Source organism: Mus caroli, unplaced genomic scaffold (assembly GCF_978045245.1).
Source record: "Mus caroli unplaced genomic scaffold, Mus_caroli_1 scaffold_13, whole genome shotgun sequence".
In the NCBI taxonomy this organism is placed as follows: Eukaryota; Metazoa; Chordata; class Mammalia; order Rodentia; family Muridae; genus Mus; species Mus caroli.
The window spans coordinates 6,169,195-6,197,028 of record NW_028227268.1 but is presented as its reverse complement, the minus strand read 5'-3'; the positions used below and the strand labels follow the sequence as shown (position 1 = coordinate 6,197,028).

General features: G+C 54.6%; 2 protein-coding genes across 3 annotated transcripts in view; one reads left to right on the top strand and one right to left on the bottom strand.

Annotated features, from left to right (window-relative positions):
- Positions 1–22,581, top strand: part of Myo15b (myosin XVB) — a 36,653-nt gene extending 14,072 nt beyond the window's left edge. The window contains exons 19-63 of the mRNA XM_085829423.1: positions 1,858–1,975; positions 2,216–2,379; positions 5,556–5,649; positions 6,302–6,352; positions 6,647–6,704; positions 6,874–7,004; positions 8,179–8,274; positions 8,372–8,607; positions 8,690–8,868; positions 9,056–9,128; positions 10,208–10,369; positions 10,523–10,623; positions 10,720–10,796; positions 10,916–10,997; positions 11,224–11,322; positions 11,422–11,525; positions 11,830–12,021; positions 12,222–12,303; positions 12,457–12,576; positions 12,659–12,959; positions 13,053–13,140; positions 13,236–13,461; positions 14,122–14,234; positions 14,445–14,504; positions 15,068–15,143; positions 15,238–15,356; positions 15,438–15,556; positions 15,631–15,772; positions 15,905–16,016; positions 16,104–16,246; positions 16,607–16,749; positions 16,901–16,964; positions 17,056–17,128; positions 17,446–17,522; positions 19,840–19,910; positions 19,997–20,112; positions 20,212–20,306; positions 20,425–20,502; positions 20,588–20,684; positions 20,796–20,941; positions 21,077–21,195; positions 21,459–21,592; positions 21,763–21,896; positions 22,006–22,146; positions 22,241–22,581. Of these exons, the coding sequence (XP_085685549.1) occupies positions 1,858–1,975; positions 2,216–2,379; positions 5,556–5,649; positions 6,302–6,352; positions 6,647–6,704; positions 6,874–7,004; positions 8,179–8,274; positions 8,372–8,607; positions 8,690–8,868; positions 9,056–9,128; positions 10,208–10,369; positions 10,523–10,623; positions 10,720–10,796; positions 10,916–10,997; positions 11,224–11,322; positions 11,422–11,525; positions 11,830–12,021; positions 12,222–12,303; positions 12,457–12,576; positions 12,659–12,959; positions 13,053–13,140; positions 13,236–13,461; positions 14,122–14,234; positions 14,445–14,504; positions 15,068–15,143; positions 15,238–15,356; positions 15,438–15,556; positions 15,631–15,772; positions 15,905–16,016; positions 16,104–16,246; positions 16,607–16,749; positions 16,901–16,964; positions 17,056–17,128; positions 17,446–17,522; positions 19,840–19,910; positions 19,997–20,112; positions 20,212–20,306; positions 20,425–20,502; positions 20,588–20,684; positions 20,796–20,941; positions 21,077–21,195; positions 21,459–21,592; positions 21,763–21,896; positions 22,006–22,146; positions 22,241–22,312 (5,278 nt within the window). The 3' untranslated portion in view covers positions 22,313–22,581. The remainder of the gene's footprint in view (positions 1–1,857; positions 1,976–2,215; positions 2,380–5,555; positions 5,650–6,301; positions 6,353–6,646; positions 6,705–6,873; positions 7,005–8,178; positions 8,275–8,371; positions 8,608–8,689; positions 8,869–9,055; positions 9,129–10,207; positions 10,370–10,522; positions 10,624–10,719; positions 10,797–10,915; positions 10,998–11,223; positions 11,323–11,421; positions 11,526–11,829; positions 12,022–12,221; positions 12,304–12,456; positions 12,577–12,658; positions 12,960–13,052; positions 13,141–13,235; positions 13,462–14,121; positions 14,235–14,444; positions 14,505–15,067; positions 15,144–15,237; positions 15,357–15,437; positions 15,557–15,630; positions 15,773–15,904; positions 16,017–16,103; positions 16,247–16,606; positions 16,750–16,900; positions 16,965–17,055; positions 17,129–17,445; positions 17,523–19,839; positions 19,911–19,996; positions 20,113–20,211; positions 20,307–20,424; positions 20,503–20,587; positions 20,685–20,795; positions 20,942–21,076; positions 21,196–21,458; positions 21,593–21,762; positions 21,897–22,005; positions 22,147–22,240) is intronic.
- Recql5 (RecQ like helicase 5) overlaps positions 22,577–27,834 on the bottom strand; it is a 40,456-nt gene continuing 35,198 nt past the window's right edge. For both annotated transcript variants that reach the window (XM_021175418.2, XM_029483267.2), the window contains 12 exons: positions 27,014–27,232; positions 26,749–26,848; positions 26,049–26,085; positions 25,874–25,932; positions 25,719–25,792; positions 25,378–25,471; positions 24,976–25,110; positions 24,169–24,680; positions 23,908–23,998; positions 23,456–23,680; positions 23,221–23,290; positions 22,577–23,119 (listed from right to left, as the gene is read on the bottom strand). In XM_021175418.2, the coding sequence (XP_021031077.1) occupies positions 23,019–23,119; positions 23,221–23,290; positions 23,456–23,680; positions 23,908–23,998; positions 24,169–24,680; positions 24,976–25,110; positions 25,378–25,471; positions 25,719–25,792; positions 25,874–25,932; positions 26,049–26,085; positions 26,749–26,848; positions 27,014–27,232 (1,717 nt within the window). In that variant the 3' untranslated portion in view covers positions 22,577–23,018. The remainder of the gene's footprint in view (positions 23,120–23,220; positions 23,291–23,455; positions 23,681–23,907; positions 23,999–24,168; positions 24,681–24,975; positions 25,111–25,377; positions 25,472–25,718; positions 25,793–25,873; positions 25,933–26,048; positions 26,086–26,748; positions 26,849–27,013; positions 27,233–27,834) is intronic.

Here is a 27,834-nt window from a genome sequence, read left to right as displayed (position 1 = left end):
ACACATGCTCACACATGCTCGCTCACACATGCTCGCTCACACATGCTCGCTCACACATGCTCGCTCACACATGCATGCTCACACATGCTCGCTCACACATGCTCACTCACACATGCTCACACATGCTCACTCACACATGCACGCTCACACATGCACGCTCACACATGCTCACTCACACATGTTCACACATGCTCACTCACACATGCACACTCACACATGCTCACTCACACATGCTCACTCACACATGCTTGCTCACTCACACATGCTCGCTCACACATGCATGCTCACACATGCTCACACATGCTCACACATGCTCACACATGCTCGCTCACACATGCACACTCACACATGCTCACTCACACATGCACGCTCACACATGCTCGCTCACACATGCACGCTCCACACATGCTCACACATGCTCGCTCACACATGCACGCTCCACACATGCACGCTCACACATGCTCACACATGCTCGCTCACACATGCACGCTCATACATGCTCACATGCTCGCTCACACATGCACACTCACACATGCTCACTCACACATGCTCACACATGCTCGCTCACTCACATGCTCGCTCACACATGCACGCTCACACTCCTTTCTATATTGGCCTCATCTCCTCAGAGCTAATGTCCTGCTAGAGATGACCTGGGCTCTGCCTGCCCTGGGACCTTACCATGCGGCCGGTTGAGCACAGCCAGGATCATGCGACTGAATCAGTGAGGTGACGGAGCACAGTTAGCAGAGCCTTTCAGATTGATAAGGGATGGCAGGCTCAGGGGCAGCCATGAGGAGCAGGCCTGTCATGGTTGTGGGGACAGTGAGGGTGCAGCAGCCTTTGAGGGAGAGCTCAGAAGTGTCCAGGAAGCTGGTGACTGAATGTGAGGTCTATTGGGCCTTAGCTTGGACCACCTCTCGCCACCCTCTGAGGCCTCCCCTCAGGGATCTAGCCACCCCTTGCCTGTGACTGCCTTATCGTGGGACAGCCTGGCTGAGGGGTGGAGCCCGAAGCAGGCAGTAAATAAGTGTAGTGAGTGTTTGTCCTTGAGCTGGGGAATGACAGGTCACAGGTGAGAAGGTGCTGTCCTTGCCCTGGGACAGTTGCCAAGTCACTGGCTGTCACCTCTTCCAGGAAGCTCTGAGCTCTGGATGGAGGAGGACTCTCTTCCCAGCCTTGGCTAGGTCTGTTGATGACCTGCCCTGCTGTTCTGCCCTGCCCTGGCCTGCCCTGCCCTCCCAGACCTGCATTGACCCTGACCCCCGTGTTAGTGTATAGCATCCCAGAGAGCCACGCCTCTTGCTTCTCTAGCCTTGCCTGGCCTCATGGCACCAACTACCTGCCCCTTCTCCAGAGCAGCAGGCTCACCTGCCCCGCCCCTGCCGGAAGTCAGCGCCCTGCCTGGCTCTATGTCGACATGACATGCCCTAGAAACAACTGGAAAGAGACTTGTGTTTTGTTAGGTTTATTTGTGTGTGTGTGTGTGTGTGAGAGAGAGAGAGAGAGTTATAATCCTATGCACCATTAGCACGCTGGCACTTATCCAGGCCAGAACAGAACAGGGAGTCGGATCCCCTAGAACTGTAGCTTGTAAGTCGAGTCATGCGTGCAGGGAACTGAACCTGTGTCCTTTGCAAGGGCCATGAGTGCTCCTAACCGCTGAGCCATCTCTCCAGCTCTGGAGAAACTAGGATGCAGGATTTCTCAAGTTGCTGATTGACCCAGAAATTGAGTAATTATCAATGGGTTTGCATTCAGTTGTCAATCAAGTGTCTTAAAACAAAACAAAACAACAACAACAACAAAACAAACCGTCTTTGCTCTTCTGACCTCAACTCTGTGCCTTTTGAACAGGTTCCATGCCCTGGGGTCAGGGAGACAGAAAGCTGCCTCTGACCAGGAGAGGTGTGGTGCCGTCCTCAGCGAAGTGCTGGGGACAGAGTCGCCGCTGTATCATCTTGGAGTCACCCAGGTGTGTGTGAGTGCACAGGGGACAGGCATGCACGAAAAGGAGAGAGCTCTGCTGGGCTATGGGAGCGGGGCTGGCTGCCAGGCTACCCTGGGGCCCCTAGAATAGAGTGTGTGACTAGATGTGGGGAGGCTGACACCAGAGGAGAGCAGGCATGTCCTGTCTGCTTCCAGAATCCTCCCACTCCCCCAACCCCCATCCCACCCTCATCCCCCACCTCCCGAAGCCTGCCTCGGCCCACAGGTCCTGCTGCAGGAACAGGGCTGGCAGCAGCTAGAACAGCTGTGGGCTCAGCGGCGCTCACAGGCCCTGCTCACTCTGCACCGTGGCCTCCGAGCCTGTATCACCCGGCAGCGCCTCCGTCTCCTGCCCCGGATGCAGGCTCGTGTGCGTGGGCTCCAGGCCAGGTGAGCAGGTTCTGGAGCCAGAACCAAATCGGGAAGGTGAGGCTGGGGAGCCCAGGGTGGCTTCAAACCCATGATCCTCCTGCCTCAGCCTTCTGGATCTGAGATTATATCCACCCACCACCACACACCTGGCATCCAGCAGGTACTCTGTCCATCCGGGCCAGATGCAGGGATTTGGCTTCCCAGACTAGCTGCAGGGGAGGGGTCAGATTCGGAAAGTAATGCTGCTATTGACCCTAGGCAAACCTGAGAGCTGAGAATAAGATGAAGCAAGCAACACCATCACAGGCAACCATCGCTACTATCTTTTGATTGTTTTTGACACTTGGTTTCTCTGTGTAACAGTCCTGGCTGTCCTAGAACTTGCTTTGTAGACCAGGCTGGGCTCAAACTCACAGAGATCCACCTGTCAATGCCTCACCCCCTCCCTGGAGTGTTGGGATCAAAGGCATGTACCACCACCACCACCCAGCACTGCTATCTGTGCCCCCAAACACTGTCACTACATAACCTGAGGCACAGCTCCTGACTCCCCACACAGCCACCAGCTTCTAGTAACACCCCCAGTGTGTTCTCTGGCTCTAGATTTGCCTATGCTAAGTGTTTCCTGTAAGCCATCTTACAGGCCTGTTCCCTCTATGCCTGGCCTAATTTACCTAGCCTCCAGAGTTTGTGTCTTAGTGTGGATCAGAACCTCGTTTGCTTTCTGTGGCAGAATAATGTTCCCCTGTTCCGAGTCACAGGTTCTTACTGATGGCTGCATGAGTCGCTCCCATCCCTTATGGGCATGGCTGTTAGAAGCATCTGTTTGGTTTTCTGGGTTTGTTGTTGCTGTTGTTTTTTTTGTTTTGTTTTGTTTTGTTTTGTTTTGAGACAGGGTTTCTCTGTGTAGCCCTGGCTGTCCTGGAACTCACTCTGTAGACCAGGCTGGCCTCGAACTCAGAAATCTGCCTGCCTGTGCCTCCCAAGTGCTGGGATTAAAGGTGTGCGACACCACTGCCCAGCGAAAAAGTATACTTTGTTTTATGTGCTATGAGAGCTTTTCCTGAATGTTTGTGCAGTGTTCTTGGAAGTTCAAAGAAGGGAGTGGAGCTAGAGTTTCAGATGGGTGTGAGCCGCCATGTGAGCACGGGGAACCCAGGTCCTCTGTAGGAGCAGTGAGTTCTCCAGGCTCTTGTTTGGTTGCTCCTGAGACAGGATCTTACTGTGTAGCCCAGGCTGGCCATGAACTCATAACCATCCTCCTGCCTCAGCCTCCTGAGCACTGGAACTATGAACATCCACCACACACAGCTTTCTTCTGGCTTCCATTTTACTTTATGGGCATGGGCATTGCCTGCATGTATGTATGTGCTCTGTGTATGTGCCTAGTACCCACAGTGTTCAAAAGAGGGCATCGGCTTCTCTGGTGCCACGGTTATAGTTGTGAACCATTATGTGGGTGCCAAGAACTGAATCCCAGTCTGCCGCAAAAGCAGGTGCTCTTAACCACCGAGCCACCTCTCCCATCCCTCCCCTGTCTCTGTTCATAAGCTGCAAGAATTCTCCATATTTTCTGGATATCCTTTGTACCATCCTCTATGCGTGAAAGTTCTGGACAGACTGCTGGGTTGTTTGATTAATGGATTGAATTTTCGTGCTGGGGAGGACTCTGCAAGTGAGCTGTGACATACTTCCAATCCTGATGGATGTGTGTGTGTGTGGTCTCTGTGTGTACATGTTCATGTATGTGTGCATATGTGGATGTGGAAATGTGCCTGCTGGTGTGGACTCAAGTGTGCACATGAGTGTGGAGATCAGAGATCTCTCTTCCCTGGTTGTTTGTTCTTAATCTTTGTTTCTTTTTCTTTTGTTTTTTTTTTTTTTTTTTTTTGGTTTTTCGAGACAGGGTTTCTCTGTGTAGCCCTGGCTGTCCTGGCACTCACTCTGTAGACCAGGCTGGCCTCGAACTCAGAAATCCTCCTGCCTCTGCCTCCCCAGTGCTGGGATTAAAGGCGTGCGCCACCACGCCCGGCTCAATCTTTGTTTGTTTGTTTGTTTGTTTCTTTCTTTCTTTCTTTCTTTCTTTCTTTCTTTCTTTCTTTCTTCCTTTCTTTCTTTCTTTGAGGCACAGTCTCACTTTGTAGCCCAGGCTATCTATAAACTCACTTTGTAGGCCATGTTAGCCTTGAATTCACTGAAATCCTCCTGCCTCTGCCTCCAAGTGCTAGGATTAAAGGCCACAATACCTTGCTCTTTGTCTGTCTGTCTGTTTATCCTTTCTTTTTTCTTCCTTCCTTCCTCCCTTTCTTTCTTTTGTGAGACTGGACCTAGAATTCGCTGACTCGGCTAGTCTGGGTATCCAGTGAGCTCTAAACATCTGTCTGCCTCTACCCCTTGGCACTGAGGTGACAGACACTGAAGTCACTAATGAGCTGTCTTATCTAGAGCTCAGCTCCTCATGTGTGTGCAGCAAGCTCTTTGCCAGCTAAGTCATCCTCCTGGCTCCGAGACTTTTATTTATTTATTTATTTATTTATTTATTTATTTATTTATTTATTTATTGTATGTGTGTAAGTGCTGTGGACATATGTCTGTGTACCACATATATGCCTGGAGCTCTTGGAGGTCCGAAGAAGGAACATGCAAACAGAATTATCTTTGAGAATTTCCCAGCTATGAGATCAGTAAATGAATTTAGGGGGCTAGAGACATGGCTCAGTCGCTAAGAGCATTCGTTGTTCCTGCAGAGGACCAGAGATGAGTTCCTAGTGCCTAGGTCAGGAGACCTTAACTGCCTCTAACTCCAACTCCGGAGATCTGACGCCCTCTTCTGGCCATCTATGAATCCTGCATGCACATGCACATAGACACCCCCACACGCATATGCATAATTAAAAACAGAAATCCTAAAGGCTAGCAGTGGCAACACATGCCTCTATACTCATAGCACTCAGCGGGCAGAGGCAGGTTCAGGGCCAGCCTTGTCTTCATAGTGAAACAGTCTGAGAACAAAACATTTCCTGGTTCCCCGTAGCATTCTGTTCTTTGAACATTACTGTTGAACATCAGGGGTTTCACCCATCCAGGGTCCATTTTCACACTACGGTCTAGGTTTAGAAAGGGTTCAGGTACCAGGGCAGAAGCTTAAGTTTCGGGTCCCACCCTCCCCCCAACGTTGCTCCTATGGCCCCCAGGAAGCGATATCTCCAGCGGAGGTCAGCTCTGGGACAGCTGAACACCATTCTCCTAGTGGCCCGGCCCCTGCTCCGGAGACGACAGAAGCTACGGGTATGAGGGGTTTAGAAGTGTTCATGGATTGTGGGGAAGCTCAGGATAGGAGCCAGGTGACCTTGGCTGGCCAAGTAGGCAGAATCCTGACAGCCTCAACTTGCCGGGTCTGAAATCTGTGAGCCCACTGCTTGCTGACTACCTCCATTTCCTGTTCCGGCTGGGGCCCTGTGGCTGTTGTCTGGCTTCCTCTTGCTCCTCCCTGCACTGCCCCTGCCCCAGGCCTGACTCCCCCTTTTAGCCCCAGTTCCTTCTGTTCCCTCCAGGCCCTTGAGGCCTCTTCTACTCTCCCGCTTGCTCGATGACTCCTATGTGAACGCCATAAAAGCTGCTCAAAGGTCAATGCCCACATTCTGCCCCCCTCCCTGGCTCCTCCCCAGCTGGACTTTGTCCCCTGAGACCATTTGTCTCCTTCTTCTTTACCTCTTCCTGGTGCCCTAGCAGACAGGCAGTGACATCCACAGCCTGGTGAAGGTGAGATTGGAGAGGGGGTAGGGGGTAGGTGAAGTCGGGTGGTGGCACCCTCTGGGTCTATGACATTCCCTAGCTACCATCCTGTCTCCTGGGGACAAGAGGGGACACTGAACTGCTGAGTTGGGGATGGGCTGCTAGTGGTGTGGGGACATCAACTCTTGCTGGATCTCTCCCACAGTGTGCCCCTGGCCCGCACAGCAGGGAGCCCTGGGGGAAAGTGTCAAATATGGTGAGTGATCTTGGAAGCGGGTGTGGGGGTAGGGTGGGGGGGTCCTGTGTGATGTCAGCCTGGCATAGTATGGGGAAGAGTATGGCACGTAGGATGCCAAACTGTCCCTTATGTGCCACCTCAGCAGAAGACTGGGACTCGGTTTTCCTCAGAGGCTCTGGAGACCCGACCATCTGTTCCCAGGATGCATCCTTGTTCTTTAGGGACAGCTGTCATTCTGGAGATTTGGGGAGGGGGTGTGCCCAGTCCTTCTCGGCTGTCCTTTAGTTCCTGATCATTGATTCACTCCACCAGGACCTGGGCCGCTTGGAGATCCCCGCCCAGCTGGCTACTCTGCTGGAGAGGGCGGAAGGTGAGTCCTCTTAGTGTAGAGACAGGGTCCCTTCTGCTGCTCAGCTGGCCTACCACACCTGCCTCTTTCCCTGAGCCACTCACCGGCACTCTGTCCGTGGTGACTGCCAGCCTGACGGGAGGAGTCGCAGAGCTGAGTGTCCTAGGCTGACTCTTGTGTTCCTTCCCAGACCACCAGGCCTTGCTGACGGGGAGCATCACAGAGTCCCTGCCACCTGAGGTCCCTGCCCGGCCCAGCCTGACTCTCCCTCCAGATATTGACCAGTTTCCCTTCTCCAGTTTCGTATCCACCAGCTTCCAGGTGAGTCACCTCTGGGCTCCTGGCATTCAGAAGCTCCTGCGTAACCAACCGCCACCAGGCACAACAGGTGTCCACCTTCTCCCAGGACATTCCCGTGGTCAGCAGAGCTGCTTGGGAAACAGTCCTTACCCAGAAGTTTCCAACGCACAGGCTCATTTCGGCCACACCTTTACTGTAACCGTGAGGTTGCCCTACGTTAAAGTTATGTCCTTAAAGACGGTTTAACCACAAGGGAATCTTCCCATGCCAGAGGATTAAATATAAAAGCAGGATTCATAACGGCACGTACAAAAAGATTCCTGGGTTAGTTTATTTACCAATTTATTTTGATTAATTTATTTATTGAGACAGGGTCTCACTATGTAGCCCTGTTGTCCTAGAACTCACTCTGTAGACCAGACTGGCCTCAAATTCAGAGATCCACCTGCCCCTGCCTCCCAAGTGCTGGAATGAAAGGCATATGTCACCATGCCCAACCTTATTTTTTTTAAAAAGATTTATTTATTTATTATATGTAAGTACACTGTAGCTGTCTTCAGACATACCAGAGGAGGGCATTAGATCTCTTTAAGGATGGTTGTGAGCCACCATGTGGTTGCTGGGATTTGAACTCAGGACCTTTGGAAGAGCAATCAGTGCTCTTAACCACTGAGCCATCTCTCTAGCCCCCAACCTTATTTTAATAAAGTTAAAGGTGGGGTCTTAACTTCGGTAGTCCTGGCTGGCCTGGAACTCCTCCCAGAAATCATCAGCCTGTCACTGCCTCCCAAGTGCTGGGATTAAAGGCACAGGGGACTCCTCCTGGCTTGGTGTCAGTTCATGAAAGAAGAGTCAAAGGTGGGGGAGCTTCTCACTGGGTAAGGATGCTTCCTGAGCACCCATGTAAGAAGCCAGGTATGACCACGCATGTCTGTAACCCTAGTGTTAGAAAACAGAGGCAGATGAGCCCCTGGAATTGCTGGCCAGTAGGCCTATGCAAAACAGCAAGCTTCCATAACAGACTTTACATCAGGACAAACAAGGAAGAGGACTGGTATTCTTCTGAGCGACACCTACACATGCATGTCCATGTAACACACATGCATGCACGCGCACACACACACATGCGCACACACCTTTTTCCCTCTCTGGTCAATCCAGAGGACAAACACTATGACACCCTCCTTCCCTCCAGAAGCCATTTCTGCCTAGACCAGGGCAGCCACTGGATGAGCCCCTGACGAGGTTAGATGGCGAGAACCCTCAGCAGGCTCTGGAGATCAACAGAGTGGTGAGTAACTCCTCCAGGAGGGACAGGGTGGCCACCGTAAGGACGGGCAAGGTGTAGGGGAGCCCTGTGCTTCCTGCCCTGGCTTTTGTGTTCACAGATGCTGCGGCTCCTGGGGGAAGGATCCCTGCAGTCCTGGCAAGAGCAGACCATGGGCACGTTCCTCGTGCAGCAGGCCCAGCGACGGCCGGGACTTCGAGATGAGCTCTTCAGCCAGTTGGTGGCCCAGCTGTGGCGCAACCCAGACGAGCAACAGAATCAGCGTGGCTGGGCCCTAATGGTGATCCTGCTCAGCTCCTTCGCTCCCACACCTGCCCTGGAGAAGCCATTGCTCAAGTAGGAAGCCCAATGGGCAGGGATTTGTGAGTGGGACCAGATCCCCCACCAAGCTTGCAGCAGCCCCGTCTTGTCCCCACAGATTTGTATCTGACCAGGCTCCCAGTGGCATGGCAGCCCTGTGCCAGCACAAGCTGTTAGGTGCCCTGGAGCAGACACCACTGGCTCCCATGGCCTCGAGGTCCCACCCACCCACACAACTTGAGTGGAAGGCTGGTTTACGTCGGGGCCGCATGGCACTGGATGTATTCACATTCAATGGTGAGGCCTGCCTCCCTCAGCCAGTGCAGCCAGCCCTGCCCTGGCTCCCTGGTCTCCTCCTGCCTCAGCCATTTTACTGCCCTGCCCTGTGACCCTCATGTCCTCGGTCTGGTGTGGGGACACTAACTGGTTACTGTCAGGGTGGAGCCCTGTGTCTCTTACCCTCCCTCTAACTGCTCCTCCACAGAGGAAAGCTACTCCGCGGAAGTGGAGTCCTGGACCACGGGAGAGCAGTTTGCAGGGTGGATCCTACAGAGCAGGTATGGCAAGCTCAGGGTGGGACAGTGCAGCAGACTGCTGAGCACTGACTGGGATGGATGTTGATCCTCAGTGAATAGAAAGAGAAGATTTCCTAGCAAACACAGAAGTGGATGCTCACAGTCAGCTATTGAACGTATCACAGGGCTCCCAATGGAGAAGCTAGAGAAAGTACCCAAGGAGCTAAAGGGATCTGCAACCCTATAGTTGGAACAACATGATGAACTAACCAGTACCCCAGAGCTCTTGTCTCTAGCTGCATAAGTATCGAAAGATGGCCTAGTCGGCCATCACTGGAAAGAGAGGCCCATTGGACTTGCAAACTTTATATGCCCCAATATAGGGGAATGCCAGGGCCAAAAGAATGGGAATGGGTGGGTAGGGAAGTGGGGGGGGGTATGGGGGACTTTTGGGATTGCATTGGAAATGTAATTGAGGAAAATATGTAATAAAAAATATTAAAAATTAAAAAAAAAAGATTTTGCTGAAAGGACCAAAAAAAAAAAAAAAAAAAAAGAAAGAAAGAGAAGATTTTAGGGAGAATGGGCTCCAACTGTAGATTCCAGAGAGAAAACAGAGATTTTTTTTTTTAAATGGAAGAGTCTTTAAAAAAAAAAAAGATTTATTTACTTATTATTTGTAAGCACATTGTATCTATCTTCAGACACCAGAGAAGAGGACATCAGATCTCATTACAGATGGTTGTAAGCTACCATGTGGTTGCTGGGATTTGAACTCAGGACCTTTAGAAGAGCAGTCAGTGCTCTTAACCACTGTGCCATCTCTCCAGCCCTGAAAACAGGGGTTCTAAATGACGGGCACTGTGACAGCATAAGGCCCAGATCCTAACCCCATAGGCAAGCGGATGGGATATTAGAACCTGGAGATAACCAGAAGGGCTTTGAGGTATAAATAGGAGTCTCAGTCTGAGACTCCTGAGCGAGGTTGAGCTCCTGCCTCACACGTGGGATGGGGACATCATTAGGAAGGTCTCCCACCCTCAGAGACTGCCCTCCATTCCTGAAGGGTTGTCATCTACCTATTCCTGATCATCTCCATGTCTCTCTCTTGTCCCACCCAGAGGCCTGGAGTCCCCCCCTCGTGGCTGGTCTGTGTCACTGCATTCTGGGGATGCTTGGCGTGACTTGCCTGGCTGTGACTTTGTGTTGGACCTGATAGGCCAGACTGAGGACTTGGGAGACCCAGCTGGTCCCCACAACTACCCCATCGCTCCTCTTGGTTTGTATGTGCCACCCATCTGCCCTGTCCTCAAATGGTAACCCCACAGCCATCCCGCCATCATGCGGTGCATAGATGTTGAAGACCTAACAGTCTGTACTCCTCTTAGTGGTGATGTCCACAGCAGTCCCTTAGCTAGATTCACTCTTTCCCACAGAGCTGAGAGCATCCCTCCAGCCCCTGGTGTCCAGGCTCCTTCCCTGCCCCCAGGACTCCCTCCAGGTCCAGCCCCAATACTGGCCAGCAGCCGCCCTCCGGGTAAGGCACACTGAGGTTGGCAGAGAATGGGCTGGGATTGGGTTCAGAGGTGGCCTCCCACTCCCATAGATGCAGGAACTTACTCTTGCCCAACAGGTGAGGCCAGTAAACCAGGGAACCTGGATGGTTTCTTGGACCACCTCTTTGAACCAGCGCTCGCTCCAGGTTTCAGCGTGAGTGGCCTACACAACTTCCCCTTTGCTTTGGGGTTGGGGCCAGGACTGGTGCTGGGGGCTTGTCCAATCCTGTTCCTGCAAGACTCTAGCTCTGATGGTACACGTTGTCCCTTCAGGATCTGGAACAAGGCTGGGCCCTGAGCAGACGCATGAAGGGAGGGGGCTCTGTTGGGCCCACCCAGCAAGGCTACCCCATGGGTGAGTAGAGATGGTGTCTCTCTAGGGCCTCCCGGGCCCCCAGCACAGGCAAGGGTGCTCTGAATCTCCGCAGGTAGCTGAGACGGGAGCTCTAGCTAGTACCCTCCCATCACACCCCCCCCCCCCCGCCCTGCAGCCAATGCTTTTCTTTTTGCCTGGGGCTGGAGGAAGAAGGAGGTATGTGGGGGTCAAATAGGTCTGGACCTGAGAGACCCTGTTCCCTTAGTGTACCCAGGTATGGTGCAGGCACCTAACTACCAGCCAGCTATGATACCCGCACCGATGCCCGTCATACCAGCCATGGGCACAGTCCCAACCATGCCAGGTGAGGCTGGGTTAAGGGAACCAGGATGGTACCTAGGACCAAGAGATTCAGACCTGGCTGTGGCTCTTACCTGCTCTGGACATCTGCTGTTCTTTACAGCCATGATGGTGCCTCCCCAGCCACAGCCTCTGGTGCCCAGTTTGGACTCAAGGCAGCTGGCACTACAGCAGCAAAACTTCATCAACCAGCAGGCGATGATTCTGGTAAGAACTGTGGCCGGAGCCAGGCGGTAGTGGCGCATGCCTTTAATCTCAGCACTTGGGAGGCAGAGGCAGGAGGACTTCTGAGTTCGAGGCCAGCCTGGTCTACAGAGTGAGTTCCAGGACAGCCAGGGCTATACAGAGAAACCCTGTCTCAAACAAACAAACAAAACAAAAACACACACACACACACAAAACAAAAACAAAAAAACTGTGGCTGGGCAGTGGGGCTGCCTGGAGCATGTGTGCAGGCATGGAGGTGGGGCCAGCCCATGCTCTTATTGGGCTTGTCTCTCCATTCCTCTAGGCGCAGCAGATGACCACCCAGGCCATGAGCCTGTCCCTGGAGCAGCAGAATCAGAGACGCCAGCACCAAGCTCAGACCTCTGGGGCCACCTCCCAGCCTCCACCCTCAACCACTGCTCCCAAGGCCAAGAAGCCTCCTGTCCCCCAAGAGAAGCCAGAGAGTAACCTAGAACCTTCGGGTGTTTGTTTGAGAGTAAGAAGCCCAGGTTAGGTAGAGCTCTGGGTCAGGTCTGCTCTGGTGTGTGATGGGTGACAGGTAGCTGCCGGACCTACCAAGATGAGACACTGGGAGGGCAGGCAGGATGGGGTCTGAGAAGCTACCAGAAGGGGAAGTCATGAGGACAGGGGCATGGCTGTCTGGGGGAGCTGCTCTTCATTTCTTCCTTCTGCCAGGAGGACACCCCAGAGGAAGCTGAAAGCAGGCCTCAGCGCCCCAAGAGCTTCCAACAGAAACGGGACTATTTCCAGAAGATGGGTAAGGGTGCTCAGGGTGGCAGCCGTGTCATTAACGGATGCCTGTAGCCTGGGGAGGGGAGGCTGCACTCTGCTCCTCTGCCAGTGTAGCCGGGAGCCAGGGAGGCAGGCCGGACAGACCCAGGTGACAGGGGAGGCCATCTGCCATTTTCAGGGCAAGAGCCGATCAGAGTGAAGACGGTGAAACCTCCAGCCAAGGTTCAGATCCCCCAGGAGGAGACAGAGGAGGAGGAGGAGGAGGAGGAGGAGGAGGAGGAGGAGGAGGAAACAGCCGGTGGGTGTGGTGGGCTGCGGTCCCTGTGCTTCCCGGGGTTCCCGTGGTCCCTGTCTTCAATCGGGTCCTCTCTTCCTGGCAGAGTTGTCCCCTCCCCCTCCCCCTCCCCCGGTTATGAAGAAGCCGCTGAAGTCAAGCAGGCCCAAGGCTGTAAAGGAAGATGAGGTGGAGCCCGCCCAGGAGGAAGTACCGACCCAGGGCGAGGATCCCCCGGTGCACAGCTCCAAATCCGCACCTCAGCACCCCAAACCCAGCAGGGCACCCCCAGTGCAGAGCTCCAACTCCGCACCTCCGCGCCCGCAACCCAGCAGGGAAATCCGCAACATCATCCGAATGTACCAGAGCCGCCCAGGGCCTGTGCCTGTGCCCGTACAACCCACCAGGTAGCCCCTGGGCCGTGTGGCCAGAGCTGTTTCTTTCCTTGGGCGATCGATCGGTCGCCGTGTGCGTTACTAACTTTCTCTCTCTTCCACGAGGCCCATCAAAACTTTTCAGAAGAAAAATGACCCTAAGGATGAGGCTTTGGCTAAGTTAGGAATAAATGGCGTCCACTTGCCCCTATCGGTGAGCCACGCCCCCAGCCCCTCAACCATTCATCTTCTTCAGGGGTCCTGGGCTTCCAGGGTAAACTTGTCCTTGACTTGTGCCTGCTCTTGCAGACATTGCCTAACCAAGGGAAGAGCTCTCCACCGGCTGTGGTTCCTCGACCTAAGGCTCGACCTCGTCTTGAGCCCTCCCTATCCATCCGGGAGAAGCAGGGACCCCTTCGGGACTTGTTTGGCCCATGTAGTCCAAACCCACCTGCAGCTCCAGCACCCCCACCTCCACCAGCACTCCCACCGCCTCTGTCTGGGGAGCCTAAGACCCCTTCAGTGGAGTCTCATGGTGAGGAAACCCCTTTCCAATGTTGAGGCTCTTTGGGTTGGTGGCAGAACTCATGACAGCCTCTTGGGACTCATGGGGGAAGTCATCATTCCTCATTTGGCTGAGGCCAGCTGTTTTGGCATCTGGACTTTGGAGCCTTAGAAGCCTGGATTCCTCATTCCTATCCAGGGTAGGGCAGAGGCACCTTGGAGCCTGTCTGGCACTAAAGAACTGACCTTTATAGGGCGTTGTCCTTGATGTAGACCTGACAGATGTGTTTTGATGGGGGGTGGGGGGTGTGGAGGGGTGGAGACTCAGTGGCTGCAGCTAGCATGGTCAGGGACACTGGGGAAAAAACTCAGGACCAGAAATGAAGGCAGGATAATGGCAGGAGTCACAGCTGACATAGTTAAAGGCTGAGAAAAACAGGCCATAATGAGGGTCTCTAGCACCTCAGTCCCAACTCTGTTGGCTCTCATCTTTTTTTTTTTTTTTTTTGGTTTTTCAAGACAGGGTTTCTCTGTGTAGCCCTGGCTGTCCTGGAACTCATTTTGTAGACCAGGCTGGCCTGGAACTCAGAAATCCGCCTGCCTCTGCCTCCCGAGTACTGGGATTAAAGGCACGAGCCACCATGCCCCGCTCGTTGGCCCTCATTTTAAGGCTCTCCTCTCCCTCTGGCAGCCTTGGCAGAGCCCATGGAGGACAAGAACATCTCCACAAAGCTCCTTGTGCCCTCTGGAAGTGTGTGCTTCTCCTATGCCAACGCACCCTGGAAGTTGTTCTTGCGCAAGGAGGTGAGCACGGGGGTGGAGCCTCGGGCTTCCGGGGTTGGCTGGGCAGTGGTGGGCTGTGTGAGGTCCTGGCCCAAAAGCCCTGTGCACCTCTTTCCACATGAACCAGCTTTTCAAAGCTGGTTTTCTCGGCTGGGCCTGGGAGGGCAGAGGTAGTCACGGAAAGACACAGCCTGTGGTGTGATGATCTTGGCTCTTTCCTCTGTGCGGCAGGTGTTCTACCCCCGGGAGAACTTCAGTCATCCATACTGCCTCAGTCTCCTCTGCCAGCAGGTGAGGGCATGGCCACGCCCACCAACCGGCCACGCCCACAGATCAACTGCAGTCCCGGAACCCTTGCTCAAACCTGGGCCTAGTTAACAGCCTGAGCGGGCACTCAGCGAGCACTGCCTTGGTGCAGAGCCCTGTCTCACAGGGTCCTTACAAAATAGGCACAGTGACCAACTTAGTTTTGCAAATGAGAGGGCCAAAGTGTACGTGGCCCAGGCTGTAGCACACACTAGGTGCTTCATAAATGGTCATTACTTGGTCACTTTTGGCAGGGCGGTGTATTTCAGCTGATACACTATGCCGACAGCTGCAGATCATGGTACCGAAGGGTTGTGGTGGATGTGGGGTGGGGAAGAAGAGCTCTAGGTTTGGACATGATCCTGGGCTTCAGGAGCCTTCTCAGTTGTCCCCCATCCCTCTGCCTGTCCCTGTGTCTCAAGCCGGACTCAGCCGGCACTGCTGGGTTATGTATGCACTGCCACTGGCCTCTGTGCATCGCACACCCATACCGCTGTGGGTGAGTTCTGGTCTCTAGACCTGGTCTGATCACCTTGCTCTGCTTGCAGATCCTGCGGGACACCTTCACAGAGTCCTGCACCCGGATCTCACAGGATGAGCGGCACAAAATGAAAGGCCTTCTGGGTATGGGTCCTCAGAGCTGGGGTATGGGGGCTGGCCCTGCCCTTGAGGGGAAGTGTCATGGGAACGAGGATGTCATGGACCCTCCTGCCCACAGGAGACTTGGAGGTGAGCCTGGAGACCCTTGACGTTGTTGAGGACAGCGTCAAAAAACGCATCGTGGTCGCTGCTCGGGACAACTGGGCCAATTACTTCTCCCGCATCTTCCCAGTCTCGGTCAGTGGTTTGGGTTTAAGGAGTATGACTCAACTCAGCTTTGGGCCTGGAGCGTGACTGACCCACTCGCCTTCCCGACAGGGTGAGAGTGGCAGTGATGTACAGTTGCTAGGTGTGTCTCACCGGGGACTGAGGCTGCTGAAGGTGACCCAAAGCCCGAGCTTCCACCTGGACCAGCTGAAGACACTCTGCTCCTACAGGTTAGCTGGTGCGGAGCCGGGACCAGGGTGTGGCCAGGATCGGTCTCTAGCTCACACCCTGGCTCTATCCGCAGCTATGCTGAGGTCCTGACCGTGCAGTGCAGGGGCAGATCCACCCTGGAGCTGTCCTTGAAGAATGAGCAGCTGATACTGCACACAGCCTGGGCGAGGGCCATCAAGGCCATGGTGGATCTGTTTCTGAGTGAACTCAGGAAGGCAAGTGGGGGGGCTGCCTTGTGCTGCCTGGTGCCCCTGGGTTGAGTTTAAGTCACGGTTCCCGGTACTCCCGAGTTACTGGGTGGGAGACCGCCCAGATGGGTAGTAAATAGCTCACCCACCTACCCGCAGGACTCCGGCTATGTCATTGCCCTGCGCAGCTACATCACCGATGACAATAGCCTCCTCAGTTTCCACCGTGGGGACCTCATTAGGTTACTGCCAGTGACCGCTCTGGAACCAGGTATCCCCAGGGCTGGCAGAGGGAGGCTGCCACGGGTACGAGGGGCAAGGCGAGGTAGGTGAGCTGTCATTTGGGAATGCCTTCTAGGCTGGCAGTTCGGTTCTGCCGGGGGCCGCTCCGGACTCTTTCCCGATGACGTGGTGCAGCCAGCTGCTGCCCCCGACCTCTCCTTTTCCCTGGGAAAGAGGAACAGCTGGCAACGCAAGAGTAAGCTGGGGCCAGCTCAGGAGGTGAGGAAGACAGAAGAGGTGAAGTGATACAGGCCTAACTTGGAGACTGAGAAGGAAAGAGCAGGGTTGCTTCGGGTGTTGTCCACTTCCTGTCCTGGTGGCCAGGGCTCAATGTGTTCCTGTCCTTTACCATCTCCTGACTTTTTGCCATTTGTGAGACTGTAAGTCACACCTTCTAACTCTGGTACTTAGTTCAGTGTCTCCAGAGAGGATGCTTAATAAATATCCTTGGCTTTCCTGGTTTCTGGTGTCACTCCTCTTGGGTCTAATGGGCACGGGGACCAGGGCCTGAGAGTGGGTATTGGGCCTCTGGGCTAGATGGTGGGTACTGGGGTGGTACCAAATTTCCTGTGCTCCCAGCGCCCCACCCATCCCAGGAAACAAGAACCCAGTGAAGACTCGGAGGCCACCTCCTTTACAACCTACAGCTCTTTGTCTGCCGACCCCCACAACTACACCATGCAGGAATTTGCCCTGCGATATTTCCGGAAGCCTCATACCTGGTGAGTGCCCTGAGCCAGTCCCTGTGCCTGTCTGTCCTCGGCTTTCCCCAATAAAAGTCCCACGGCGTCACCAGGTCTTACTGTGGGCTTCATGACCTGGGACAAGGGCAAGACCAAGCAAGCAGGGCTGTTTTCCCTCTGCCCTCTACAGGCTGACCCAGATGAGTGGAGACACCAAAGAGAAGGCTGCTATCAACCTGATCCAGTACACTAAGGCAAGGGGCCTGGTGGGGGAGGCGTCTGGCCCTAGGATCTGCCTTCTGACTCCCATGGCCCTAGATGACAGCTAAGACTCTCTGGCCACAGGACCCCATCCAGGAATCCCTTACCAGCTTCTGCAATGGGGACACAAACAGTAAAGCTGTGGCTGGCTTCAAGGGTAAGTGGCTGCAGGCGGTGGCCTTGGTCCCCATGTGCACAGTGCTTTGGACCTGGGCACCTGGCTCCCCTCTCACATTGAGCTCTCCCCGGATCTGCCCATCTGCCAGTTTGGGAAGTCTGCCCCACCAACCTGTGTTTCCATCCATGGGCTGTGTGGCATCTGGGGCAGCCGCTGACACTGGCACCCTCGGGGTTTCCCTGAGTCTGTTTCCTCCTGTCCGCCCTGGTGTGTCTAGAGAGGAAGGCATCAGATATTAGGCCTTATGAGGTGGCACTGCCAGGCCCTGCTAACTGTGCTCCATATCCTGCCTGCAGCTCTTATGCAGTTTATGGGGGACCAGCCTAAGCCCCGGGGCAAGGACGAGCTGACTCTGCTCTATGAGCTGCTGAAGGTAAGCAAGGACTGTGTGCCAAGACCTGGAGGAGCAGCCTTCCTGCCTTCCTGCCTGCCTGCCTGCCTGCTTGCCACCTTCCTGCCTGCTTGCCACCTTCCTGCCTGCTTTCCTGCCTTCCTTCCTCCTGCCTGCCTGCCTTCCTTCCTCCTGCCTGCCTGCCTTCCTCTCCTACCCCTACCCAGTGTCTCAATTTTTTCAAAATACTTTCTTTTTTCTTGGTTGTTTTTTTGGGGGGGTTCTTTGAAAGATTTATTTATTTTTTATGTATATGAGTGTACTGTAGCTGTACAGATAGTTTTAAGCCATGATATGGTTGCTGGGAATTGAACTCAGGACTTCTGTTTGCTTCGGTCCTGCTCACTCTGGCCCAAAGATTTATTTATTGTTTATTTATTTATTATTTAAATATTATTTACTTATTATCTGTTTATTTATTATTATTTATTATATTTATTTATTGTTATATGTAAGTACACTGGAGCTGTCTTCAGACACCCCAGAAGAGGGCGTCAGATCTCATTATGGATGGTTGTAAGCCACCATCTGGTTATGGGATTTGAACTCAGGACCTTTGGAAGAGCAGTCGGTGCTCTTAACCGCTGAGCCATCTCTCCAGCCCACTACTTTATCTTCAAAACAGCTCATGGCACGACTTTTTGGCTGTTCTACTATGCAAACTACAAATGCCTAAGAGCGGAAGGGTGTACTCTTCAGTTAGTGTACGAGCTTGAAAGCTAAAGTCCATATAAAGCCAATATTCAGCGAGTTTCTATAGGAACAGAGTTTAACGTGGCTCCTAGCTCCTGAGTTCGCATTGCTGCCATCTGTGCCAGTGTGTCTACTCGCATGCATTGCATACGTACAAGAGTGTGTGTGCACACGCACAGCGTGCCTGTGTGTAAGAGGGTAACTTGCAGGAGGTGATTCTCTATTATGTGGGTCTTGGGTATGGGACTTGGTCACCTGGCTTTGTAGCAAGCATCTTTGCCCACTGAGCCATCTTACCAGCTCTATAAATACATTTCAGAATACATTTTGTCTCCAGTTCCTCCTAAACACTCAAAGCAGGCAACTAGGCAACTATAACGTGTGGAGGCTAAGCCATTGCAGGGTCCAATCTCCTAGGAGAGACAGGAGCAGTGGCGGGTGCTGCTAAGGTGAATGCTTTGTGACAGAGCTATGAAGGAGGTGGACGGAGCCATGTGTGTGTGTGGGCTCAGGCCATTACATGGGCTTTGATTTCCCAGTCAAACCAATGAGTTGCTGAAGGGGATCGAAGCTCTCTCTCACAGGGTTGGCTGTTGCTTGATATTCTAGGAACTTAAGGAGGAAAGGAAGTTACTGTGATGACCCCAGGCGAGGGAGGGTGAGGCCTGGGCCCAGAGGCAGCAGCAAAGAGGGAAGAGGCAGGGGTGGGGGTGGGGAATGTCACAGAGCTTACTGTGGGTGTGAAGCCAGAGAGCAGAGACCAGCCTTAGTGAACAGGTCTGGGCTGGCAGAGGATCTGTGTTAGACATGGGAGTTGTAAAGTTCCTGATTTCTGAATGGGAGAGACTCTAGACTGGAGGCAGGGGCTGAACTAGCTGGGAGAGCTGGAGCGGCCAAAGGCGCACAACAGAGGCCAAAGGCGTGTAGCAGGGACAGGCGGGAGTGAGCAAAGGTAACCAAGTGTTCAGAGAGGCAGGTTAAAGGGTAGTGGTCACGGCTGCCTCTTTCACCACGGTGCTAGAGAGCACTTGGTTAGCACTGTTAAATCTTGTTTATTTTGTGCGTGCGCCCCAGGGCTCGAGGACAACCTGTGGAGGACCTGGTCTCGCCTTCCACCATGTCAATTACTGGGACAGGACTTGGTCAGGAATGTCCTCATACCCACTGAGCCATTTTGCCAGCTGCTTAGCATTCTTTTGAAGGTTTAATCATGTGACTTATGTGTGCCCACACATGCAGGTGACAGCAGAGGCTAGAAGAGAGGGTGTTAGGTCCCCTGAGGCTGGAGTTCTAGGTGATCTGCCTGAAGCGGGCACTAGGAACTGCACTGTATAGTCTTCTACAGACAGGAGCAGCAAGAGCTCTCAACTGGGCCCTCTCCAGCCCCACTGTCTAACATCCTGAAGATCCTGGGTTCCATCTCCAATTGAGTGTAAAAATAAGTGACCAGTTGGGCTGGGCAAAAGCTGGCAGCTGTTGAGGGTAAAGAGAAGAGGTGACTCCTGGGATGTCACCTTCACTCAGGCTCCAGGCAGCCATCACTCCCAGCAGCCCCCTGGGCTCCGCTGGCCTGCCTCTGCCTTACCCACTCTTCCCATTCCCACAGCTGTGCCAAGATGACCTTAGGGACGAGATGTACTGCCAGGTCATCAAGCAAGTCACAGGACACCCCCAGCCGTGAGTGGGGCTTGTGGGGTAGGTAGGGGACTCAGGTGGGACCAGCACTGTGGTTGGCCAGCCTGAAGCCCAGCTCTGCCCTACAGAAAGCACTGTGCTCTGGGCTGGAGCGTCCTCAGCCTCTTCACAGGCTTCTTTGCGCCATCGACCACGCTGATGCCCTATGTGACCAAGTTCCTGCAGGATTCCAGCCCCAGTGAAGGTGCCTGGGGTGGGAAGAGGGATATCCAGGGTTGAGAATGCCCTGCCCCACAAAGGGCTTGGACACACCCATGACCTCCATCATTCTGGCTCTCTGCAGAGTTGGCCAGGAGGAGCCAGGAGAACCTCCAGCGCACAGTTAAATATGGGGGACGCCAGCAGCTGCCGTTACCTGGTGAAATGAATGCTTTTCTGGTACTAGGAGTGGACAGATGGACCTTTCAGGACTCTCCTAATGGGGTGGGGTGGCGGTGCTGACAGGGGAACAGGGACCTCTGATTGCTGAAGACTGACCTTACAACTTACCCAACAGAAAGGGCAAGCAGTTCGTTTGCTTCTAATTCACCTGCCTGGGGGTGTGGACTACAGGACAAATTCACAGACATTCACGGTGAGTGGGGGCTACCAGGGAAAGGGGCTTCCTGCCTATGTTCTGGGCTCCAGTCTCCATCATCATGGCCTGTCCATGTGCCCAGGTGGCAGGGGAAGTGCTAGAGGAGCTGTGTGGACAGATGGGCATCACAGACTTGGAGGAAGTGCAGGAATTTGCCCTCTTCCTCATCAAAGGAGAAGGTGAGCCCAGGGGCCGGGATAGCCTTACCTGCCCAGACCACTGTCTATGCCACAGAAACGCAGATTCTGTGCTGTGTCTGTAGACAGTGCTGGCATGGGTCCCCTATACAGGTGAGCTGGTCCGGCCGCTGTCATCCCATGAGTACATCAACAATGTGGTGACGGACCAGGACATGAGCCTTCACAGCCGGCGGCTTGGTTGGGAGACTCCACTGCATTTTGATCACCCCACCTACACCGAAACCCACTATGGCCAGGTCAGCCCCCCTGCCCGGAAACTGCTGTGCAGTGCCAGTCTGGGCAACCTTGAGACTCCCCTCTCTACAATGACGCTCTGTGACAAGAGAAGCCACCAGCTGCTGGGGAGGTTGTGACACAGACCTCCCACCCAGGTGCTTCGGGACTACCTGCAAGGGAAGCTGATAGTCAGCACCCAGGCAGAGGCTCTCCTTGCCCAGCTTGCTGCCTTCCAACACTTCGACAAAACCGGGACTACTAGTCCTCCATCAGAGTGAGTGGACCCAGCTTGGCCCCTCTCCCACACCTAAAGGTGGCTCCTGCCTACCCCCTGCAGAGCCAAGACCCCCTTCTCTCAGCCTATCCTGACCCTGACCAGACTGACCTGGAGTAGAAATACCTCTCTTCCTGTTCCTGAACAAGGCCCCAGGGTCATTATCCGGAATAGGTGCCAGTCATTATCTGGCACCGCATGCTCCACCCCGCACCAGGTGGTCCACGCCCACAGGCAGGAATGACCCTGGCTCTGTCCCTTAGGCAAGAGCTGCTGTCTTATATTCCCAAGCCACTGCAATGGCAGGTGAACACAGCCAACATAAAGAGCTTGGTGACCCAGGAGCTGAGGCAGATGCAAGGGTACAGCAAGCAGAGAGCAGAGATTGGCTTTATAGGTAGGTCTGCGTCGAGGTCTACGTATCAAGGGCCTGCTGCCTGTGATTGACATGGTCCAGGAGGGGAGGGGTGAAGGTGGGAAGGCGAGGAGGCCTCTATCTTGCATGGCAAAGTGGGGTAGGTCCCAGAGATCAGCAGCCGAGACCCTTGCCCTGGTCTCTACCTGCAGAGAGCACAGCGCAGCTGCCCCTCTTTGGCTACACTGTGTACATAGTGCTGAGAGTGAGTAAGCTGGCCCTCCCTGGACCAATCCTCCTGGGGCTGAACCGTCAGCACCTCGTCCTCATGGACCCCAGCTCTCAGGTAGGCAGAGGCCTGTTCTTGTGCTGGCTGGAACCCCCGTCATTCCTCACACAGTTCATTGCTAACCCCTCCATCCAGGCACCAATCTCCGGTCTCTTTGCTCCCCCAGAAACTCTGCTGTTCTGTCACACTAAAAGACCTGAAGCGGCTCCACCTGCTGAGCCCACTGCAGGAGGACGGGCCCCCTGGCCTAGAACTCAATTATGGCCCTGTTGACAACCCCCAGACCATCTGGTTGGAGTTGCCACAGGTGAGTGGCCAAGCCTGAGACCCCCAGGAAGGAAGTGTGTGTATTCACTGAGGTGGTAGGGGCGGAGCTACATTGAGCCGTGTCTGCCCCGCAGGCCCAGGAGCTGCAGCACACCATCGTCTTCCTGCTGGGCAGCACGTCCACTCAGTGGCCAGGTCTCCTCTGAGGAGAGTGGAGATAAGGCAGCGGTCTCTCACTGGGCAGTCTGCCTTGGTCCTGCTCTGAAACTGCAGCACCACCCCCCACCCCACGTGGAGGCCATAAAGCAGAGTTGTGACGTCACCTGGGAGAATAAGCAGACACATTACCTCTGAGGTGGACTGCAACAGGAGTTGGGGCTGTGGAACTGGGTGCAGGCATTTGCTGGCTAGCCCCGGGGAAGATGCCCACCCAGCTCTAAAGCGACACAAGTAAAACACCCAAGAAAAGATTGTGTGTGAGCATGTGTCTCCACAGGAGGACTTTATTCTCGCAAATATCTCACTTGTGCTTGGCCTTCCCGACCAGCAGAGCTCAGAGTTGGAGAACGGCTGCTTCTCTCCCAGAGAGCTCTGCTAGGACAAGGCCTACTGCCTGGCATCTCCTGGAAGAGGGCAGTGGAGGACTGGAATGGGCCTCACCCTGATAGGAGGCCCATTGGTTCCCCCAGCCCACCCCCACCTGGCAGCAGCCATATTATCTAGACCTTCTCATCTAGGGACCTGGATAGGAAGGCAGGAGAAGCGGGGTTTAAACGGGAGGGTGGGCTGACCTCTGACCTTCCACTTCATTTGGGTGTCTAGTAACACCTCCAAAGTGAGGTTTGGGCATGGGGAGAAAGACCCCGAGAAAGCTGGCGCCTGTGGCATGGAGGGCTGCCCAGCCAGCTGCACTCATCGCTGAGGGCCACGCAGGCTGTGCCAGTCAGCTTCACTCTCACAGCGGGCACGGTTGTGGAAGAACTGCTTGATGAGGCTCTGGGCCTCTTCCTTCACTGCAGAAGGGTAGGGAACACAGGAGAAGGTAAGGACCCGTGTCTGGGCAGCATCCCCTCCCTCTGCACAGTGCCCTCTGGCCCTGGCCCAGCATCCTCACCACTCCTTCCAGGAGAGAGCTGCTGAGCCAGCAAATGTGAGAGGTGGCGGGCAAAGCCCTTAAACAGGTCCTGGAGACAAAGGGAAAAGAGGAGCCGCAGTTACTTGCCACCAAGGGCAAGGCGGGTCTAGAGTGGGCAGCAGCTGCTCTGCCTTACTTCATTCGGGGGTACACAGTCCTTGCCAGCCCAACCTCCCCTGCACTGACCCGAGTATTCCAGACCTACTCGCCCTACCTTGGATATAAACCTGCCCTCCTTGTAGAAGGGGGTCAGGTGCCTGACCACAATGTCTGCGGCCTCCCTCAGGGAGGTGCCAGATGCTGAGAGCTGGCAGGGTTCTTGAGCCACTTTGTTCTCAGTGCTGCGATCGCTGGCCAAGGCACTGCCCTTGGCCTCAGCCAAGATGGAGGACTTGGTTGAGGGGCGAAGCCTCTTTTGAGCCCTCCTCTCTGGGTTGCCCTGTAGAAGGCCACAGTACATGGGGTTACTTTTGGGGTCCACTTTACTGGCTCTGCCCCCTCTTCTTGAAGGAAGCCTACACCTTAGCACCACGTGCCTTTCTCCAGCCCACCCACCTGCTGCTGGAGTATGAGAAGTGATTTTCCCTGAACCCTTGACCAGGGCAGGGCAGCTCCCCGCCTCCCCGCCAGTCTCCTCTTTCTCCTAAGCTCCCAGCCCTACAGTACCTGCTGTGGTCTGGGCCGCTTCTCTGCCTGGGTTTCCTTTAGAGGGCTAGGCTGACCTTCAGGGAAGCTCTGGTCTCTGAGTGAGCAGGTGCTAGCCGGAGGGGAAAAGGCACCAGAAGTCTGGGTCTAGCCATGCTCTCAACCCAGGCACCCAGCAGAGCCCACTGTGGAACAGGCTTCAAGCTTGTTCAGGCCCAGGTGGCACAGGGGTCTGATGCTGCCATAAGAACTGTGAGGATTCCCTGACACCCAAACTCTTACCTTGGCCTCTCCCTGGGACCCTCAGTCTGAAATACAGCAACCAAATGTCCCTGGGCTCCAACCTCTTGTATGCATTTCCCTGGGACATCCCCACAGGAGGGGCTGGCATCTTCTGATCTTGGAACTGAAGCAGGGAGAGGTGGACATTCTGTCCTCTGACAGAGGAATCGAGTGATATTCTGGGAATCCTTGTGGGCTGCTGTGGCTAGGAGCTGTTGTTTCTTGCTGGCTCTAGCCTTGGCTCTGCCCTGGGAAGACCCTTTTGTCTTCTTCTCAGGCGAGGGGTCCCCACAATTAACACTGCTTCCTGGAGCCTCTTCTTGGTACCCAGGCTGGGGCTTGCTCCTGTCTTCATCTTGAAGGTCACAGACCCAGCCTGGGGGCTCCTGTCCACCCTCCAGCACAGCCTGTGGGGCTTGCTTCTGGGACTGAGACTTCCCCAACAGTTCTGTGGCTGTCTGGAATGAGCAGGGGCCTTTGGAGAAGCCAGCTCCTACTCTCTTGGGTTTGAGCTGTGAGGAGAAAGAAGAAGTCACAAGGCTTAGAACCCCAGACCTCCTTGAGGGCAGCTGTGGCTGTGGTGAGAGGTTCTCAGTAATGTGAGAAGCCGAACAAGGCACACTGGGGACCAGGCTGATGGGAGAAGAGGGCGGACTGACAGATGACACACAGTAGATGATCGACTGGCAGGGGAGGCAGAGCACCGCTACTCAATGACCCTTTCTGACATCTGGGAGAGGAGGTCTGTCCCACTAGAGGGCAGTGGAGTCTTTCCTGAACCTAGGATCCTGGGTCCCTGCTGCTCACCGAGTACACATGTGAGGTTGGCGGGATGTCATAGTCACTGGGCTCCGAGAACTCAGCTGCGGCCCCACAGCTCTTGGTGCCGCTTTCCATGTCATAGAGCTGACCATCCTTGGAGGCTTTGTGGATCTCGGCCACCTAAAGAGGAACAGGCAGGGAGATCATGGCACTCACAAGCTACCGCTAACCCTATCCCAACTCTCCAATTCCGCCGTGCTTATCAGATGCCCGGGGAAGCCTGAGTTCCCACTGGGATGGCCACACCTCCAGTCAGCAGGTGAACTTTACTGGTGTCAGTGGCTCCAGGGCCAGCAGGCTGGCAGATGGCCTCTGAGTATGAAGAGGCCACTGTGCCGTATCCTAATCCCATGAGCACGTACTAACTGGCTTGCACCCTTGGCTTACCTTCTTCAGGACACTGGCCTTGTACAGATTGACCATCTTGGCATTCCGGAATGTCTCATGCTCCAGTTCCACAGCCTTGGCCTGCAGGTCAGCTCTGTGGGAAGAAACAAGCACAGGAGAGCAGGCGGGGCTCGTGAGGATGGGCACATGGACTCTGCTGAGAATTCTCTAGGAGCCCTGCGGCTTACTGTCCTTTTGCAGCCTCTGATGCACACCCAGTAGGGCTGTAAGGAGTGGGACCCATGGAGTAAGGTGAGCCACCACTGCAGAGAGGCACTCTCTGACTCTCAGTCCCGCAGAGGACGCCTTGCTTCCTGCCCTGGTGCTCTCAGCACGCTCACCCATGAGTGGACCCTGCAGCCTGGTGGTTACTGATCAGAGCCTCCTCCAGAAGTCGCAGGCAGTGCTCACGGGCCTATGAGAGTGAAGTCATGGTCACCCCCCTCAGCGGCAGGGAGGGGCCCTGAGGGCAAGTGAAGAGCTGCCCCTCTCTTACCTTCACTGTGAGCTTCGGGATCTTCCTGCTCGAAGCCTCTCTCAGGGGACAGTCTTCATCTGAGAAAAGGGAGGGGAAGGCTTTCCATCTGAGCAGCTCCTGGAAGCCTTACCGAGTCCCCCACGGTCTACCCCCAGGCACAACACCCAAGCCCCGGGAGCATTTCTGTACTAACCTGGGGGCGTGAATTCTTCTATCTTGGGCTCTTTGCCCTGAAAGAGAGTCAGCAGGAGGGACATGAGACATCCTATCCTGCTGCAAGGCTGGAGAAGGGACTGAGAGGTGGCACGCAGGGGACCATCCAAACCCCTGCATGGGCCACTGTGCTGGTTTTTGGTTTTTGGGGTTTTTTTGGGGGCGGGGGCAGTGCATTTCAGACAGAGTTCTGTTATGTAGTCAGTCTCTGGCCTTGTACTCCAGCCTCTGTCTCCTAAGTGCTAGGACTAGAGTCACATGTCACCATGCTGGCTTAGGCTTTTTGTTAACTCGATAGAAACTAGAGTCGTCTGGAAAGACGGGTCCTCAGCTGAGGAACTGCCTCCCGCAGACTGGTCTGTGGGGACATTTTCTTGATGAATGTGGAAGGGCCAGGTTAGTGTGGGCTGTGCCCTCCTGGGTACGTGGTCCTGGTTGTAGAAGACGGCAAACTGAGCAAGGGAACAGCACTCTTCCATGGTCTCTGCCTCAGTTCTGCCTCCAGGTCCCTGCTGGAGCTCCTGCCCTGACTTCCCCTGATGCTGCACCGTGATGTGGAAGTGTCAGGCAAATAAACCCTTTCCTTCCCATGTCGCTTTTGGTCACACATGGTGTTTTCTCATAGCAATAGTAATCAAATAGAGCCACTGAGCCCCCATCAAGGCCTCTGCCCCCTTTACCTTGCGCAGGCTCATCTGTTTCTGATAGAAAAGATTCCATTCCCGCTTGTGGGCCTCATCTCTGCCCTCATCACCGCTACCTCCAGAACCTTCATCATACCTAAAGGACAGGCTAGGTGAGAGCAGCCATGCAGGGGCTCTGCCCTTCCCGACCTGACGGGACAGTGATGGGCTGGCCCCAGGGAGATTATGTGCCGCACTGCAGGAAGGCCACCTTTGGCCTGGCTAGTACAGTGGAATGACTATGCGTTTGATGGCTCCTTACCTGCTGAAGCCCCCATAGCCCCTGCGGCCTCCCTCATACAGCTCAGGATCGAAGCCATTCCCCTGTGAGGGCCCGACGCAGGTCTTGCTCCAGCTGCTGCCGCGCTCCAGGGCATCCAGCTTCTTCGTTATGGCTGTAGGATTCTGGCAGTAGTCACAGCCTTTGGCGCAGGCGGGGGGTGCATCCCCAAAGTACTTAGCAATGGCAGCATGGCGGCACCTAGAACAGGCAGTGAGTGCCGAGGGGCTGAGGGGCTGAAGTGGCTAGTGTTGGCTCATCCTGTCTCCAAGCACCGAGTCACTCACTATCCAGCACCACACTCCATATCTTTCCAAAGCCTTTTTTGGTTTATTTTATGTGTAATAGGAACCGTAGTGCCCGAGGTCAGGAGAGTGTCAGCTCACCGGAACTTGTTATGGATGGTTGTGAGCCACCATGAGGTGCTGAGAAGTGAACCCAGGGGCCTCTGGGAATACAGTATACGCTCTCAACCTCTGACCATCTCCCCAGTCTCTGTCCTGTACCCTTTTATCCACAGGGCTTGGGAAGCATCATCTGGTGCTGCCCATTGCAGAGCCGGGGCCAGGGAGGTGAAGCAGTTTCCCTACAGGCCTGTAACGCACTGGGTGGCTGGGATTCAGGACATGAACCTCAGTCTGTTTGGTTACCTGTAAACTCTAGGGCCCTGCTCTTCCCTCTGCCCAGGGACCAGGAATGCCCTGGAGAGTCAGGCTCTGCCACCAAGGCAACATCAGGTAGGCATTTTACCGTGAATGCCACAGCCTCTCTACTGCTGTGGGACACTGCTACAGTGGAGCACG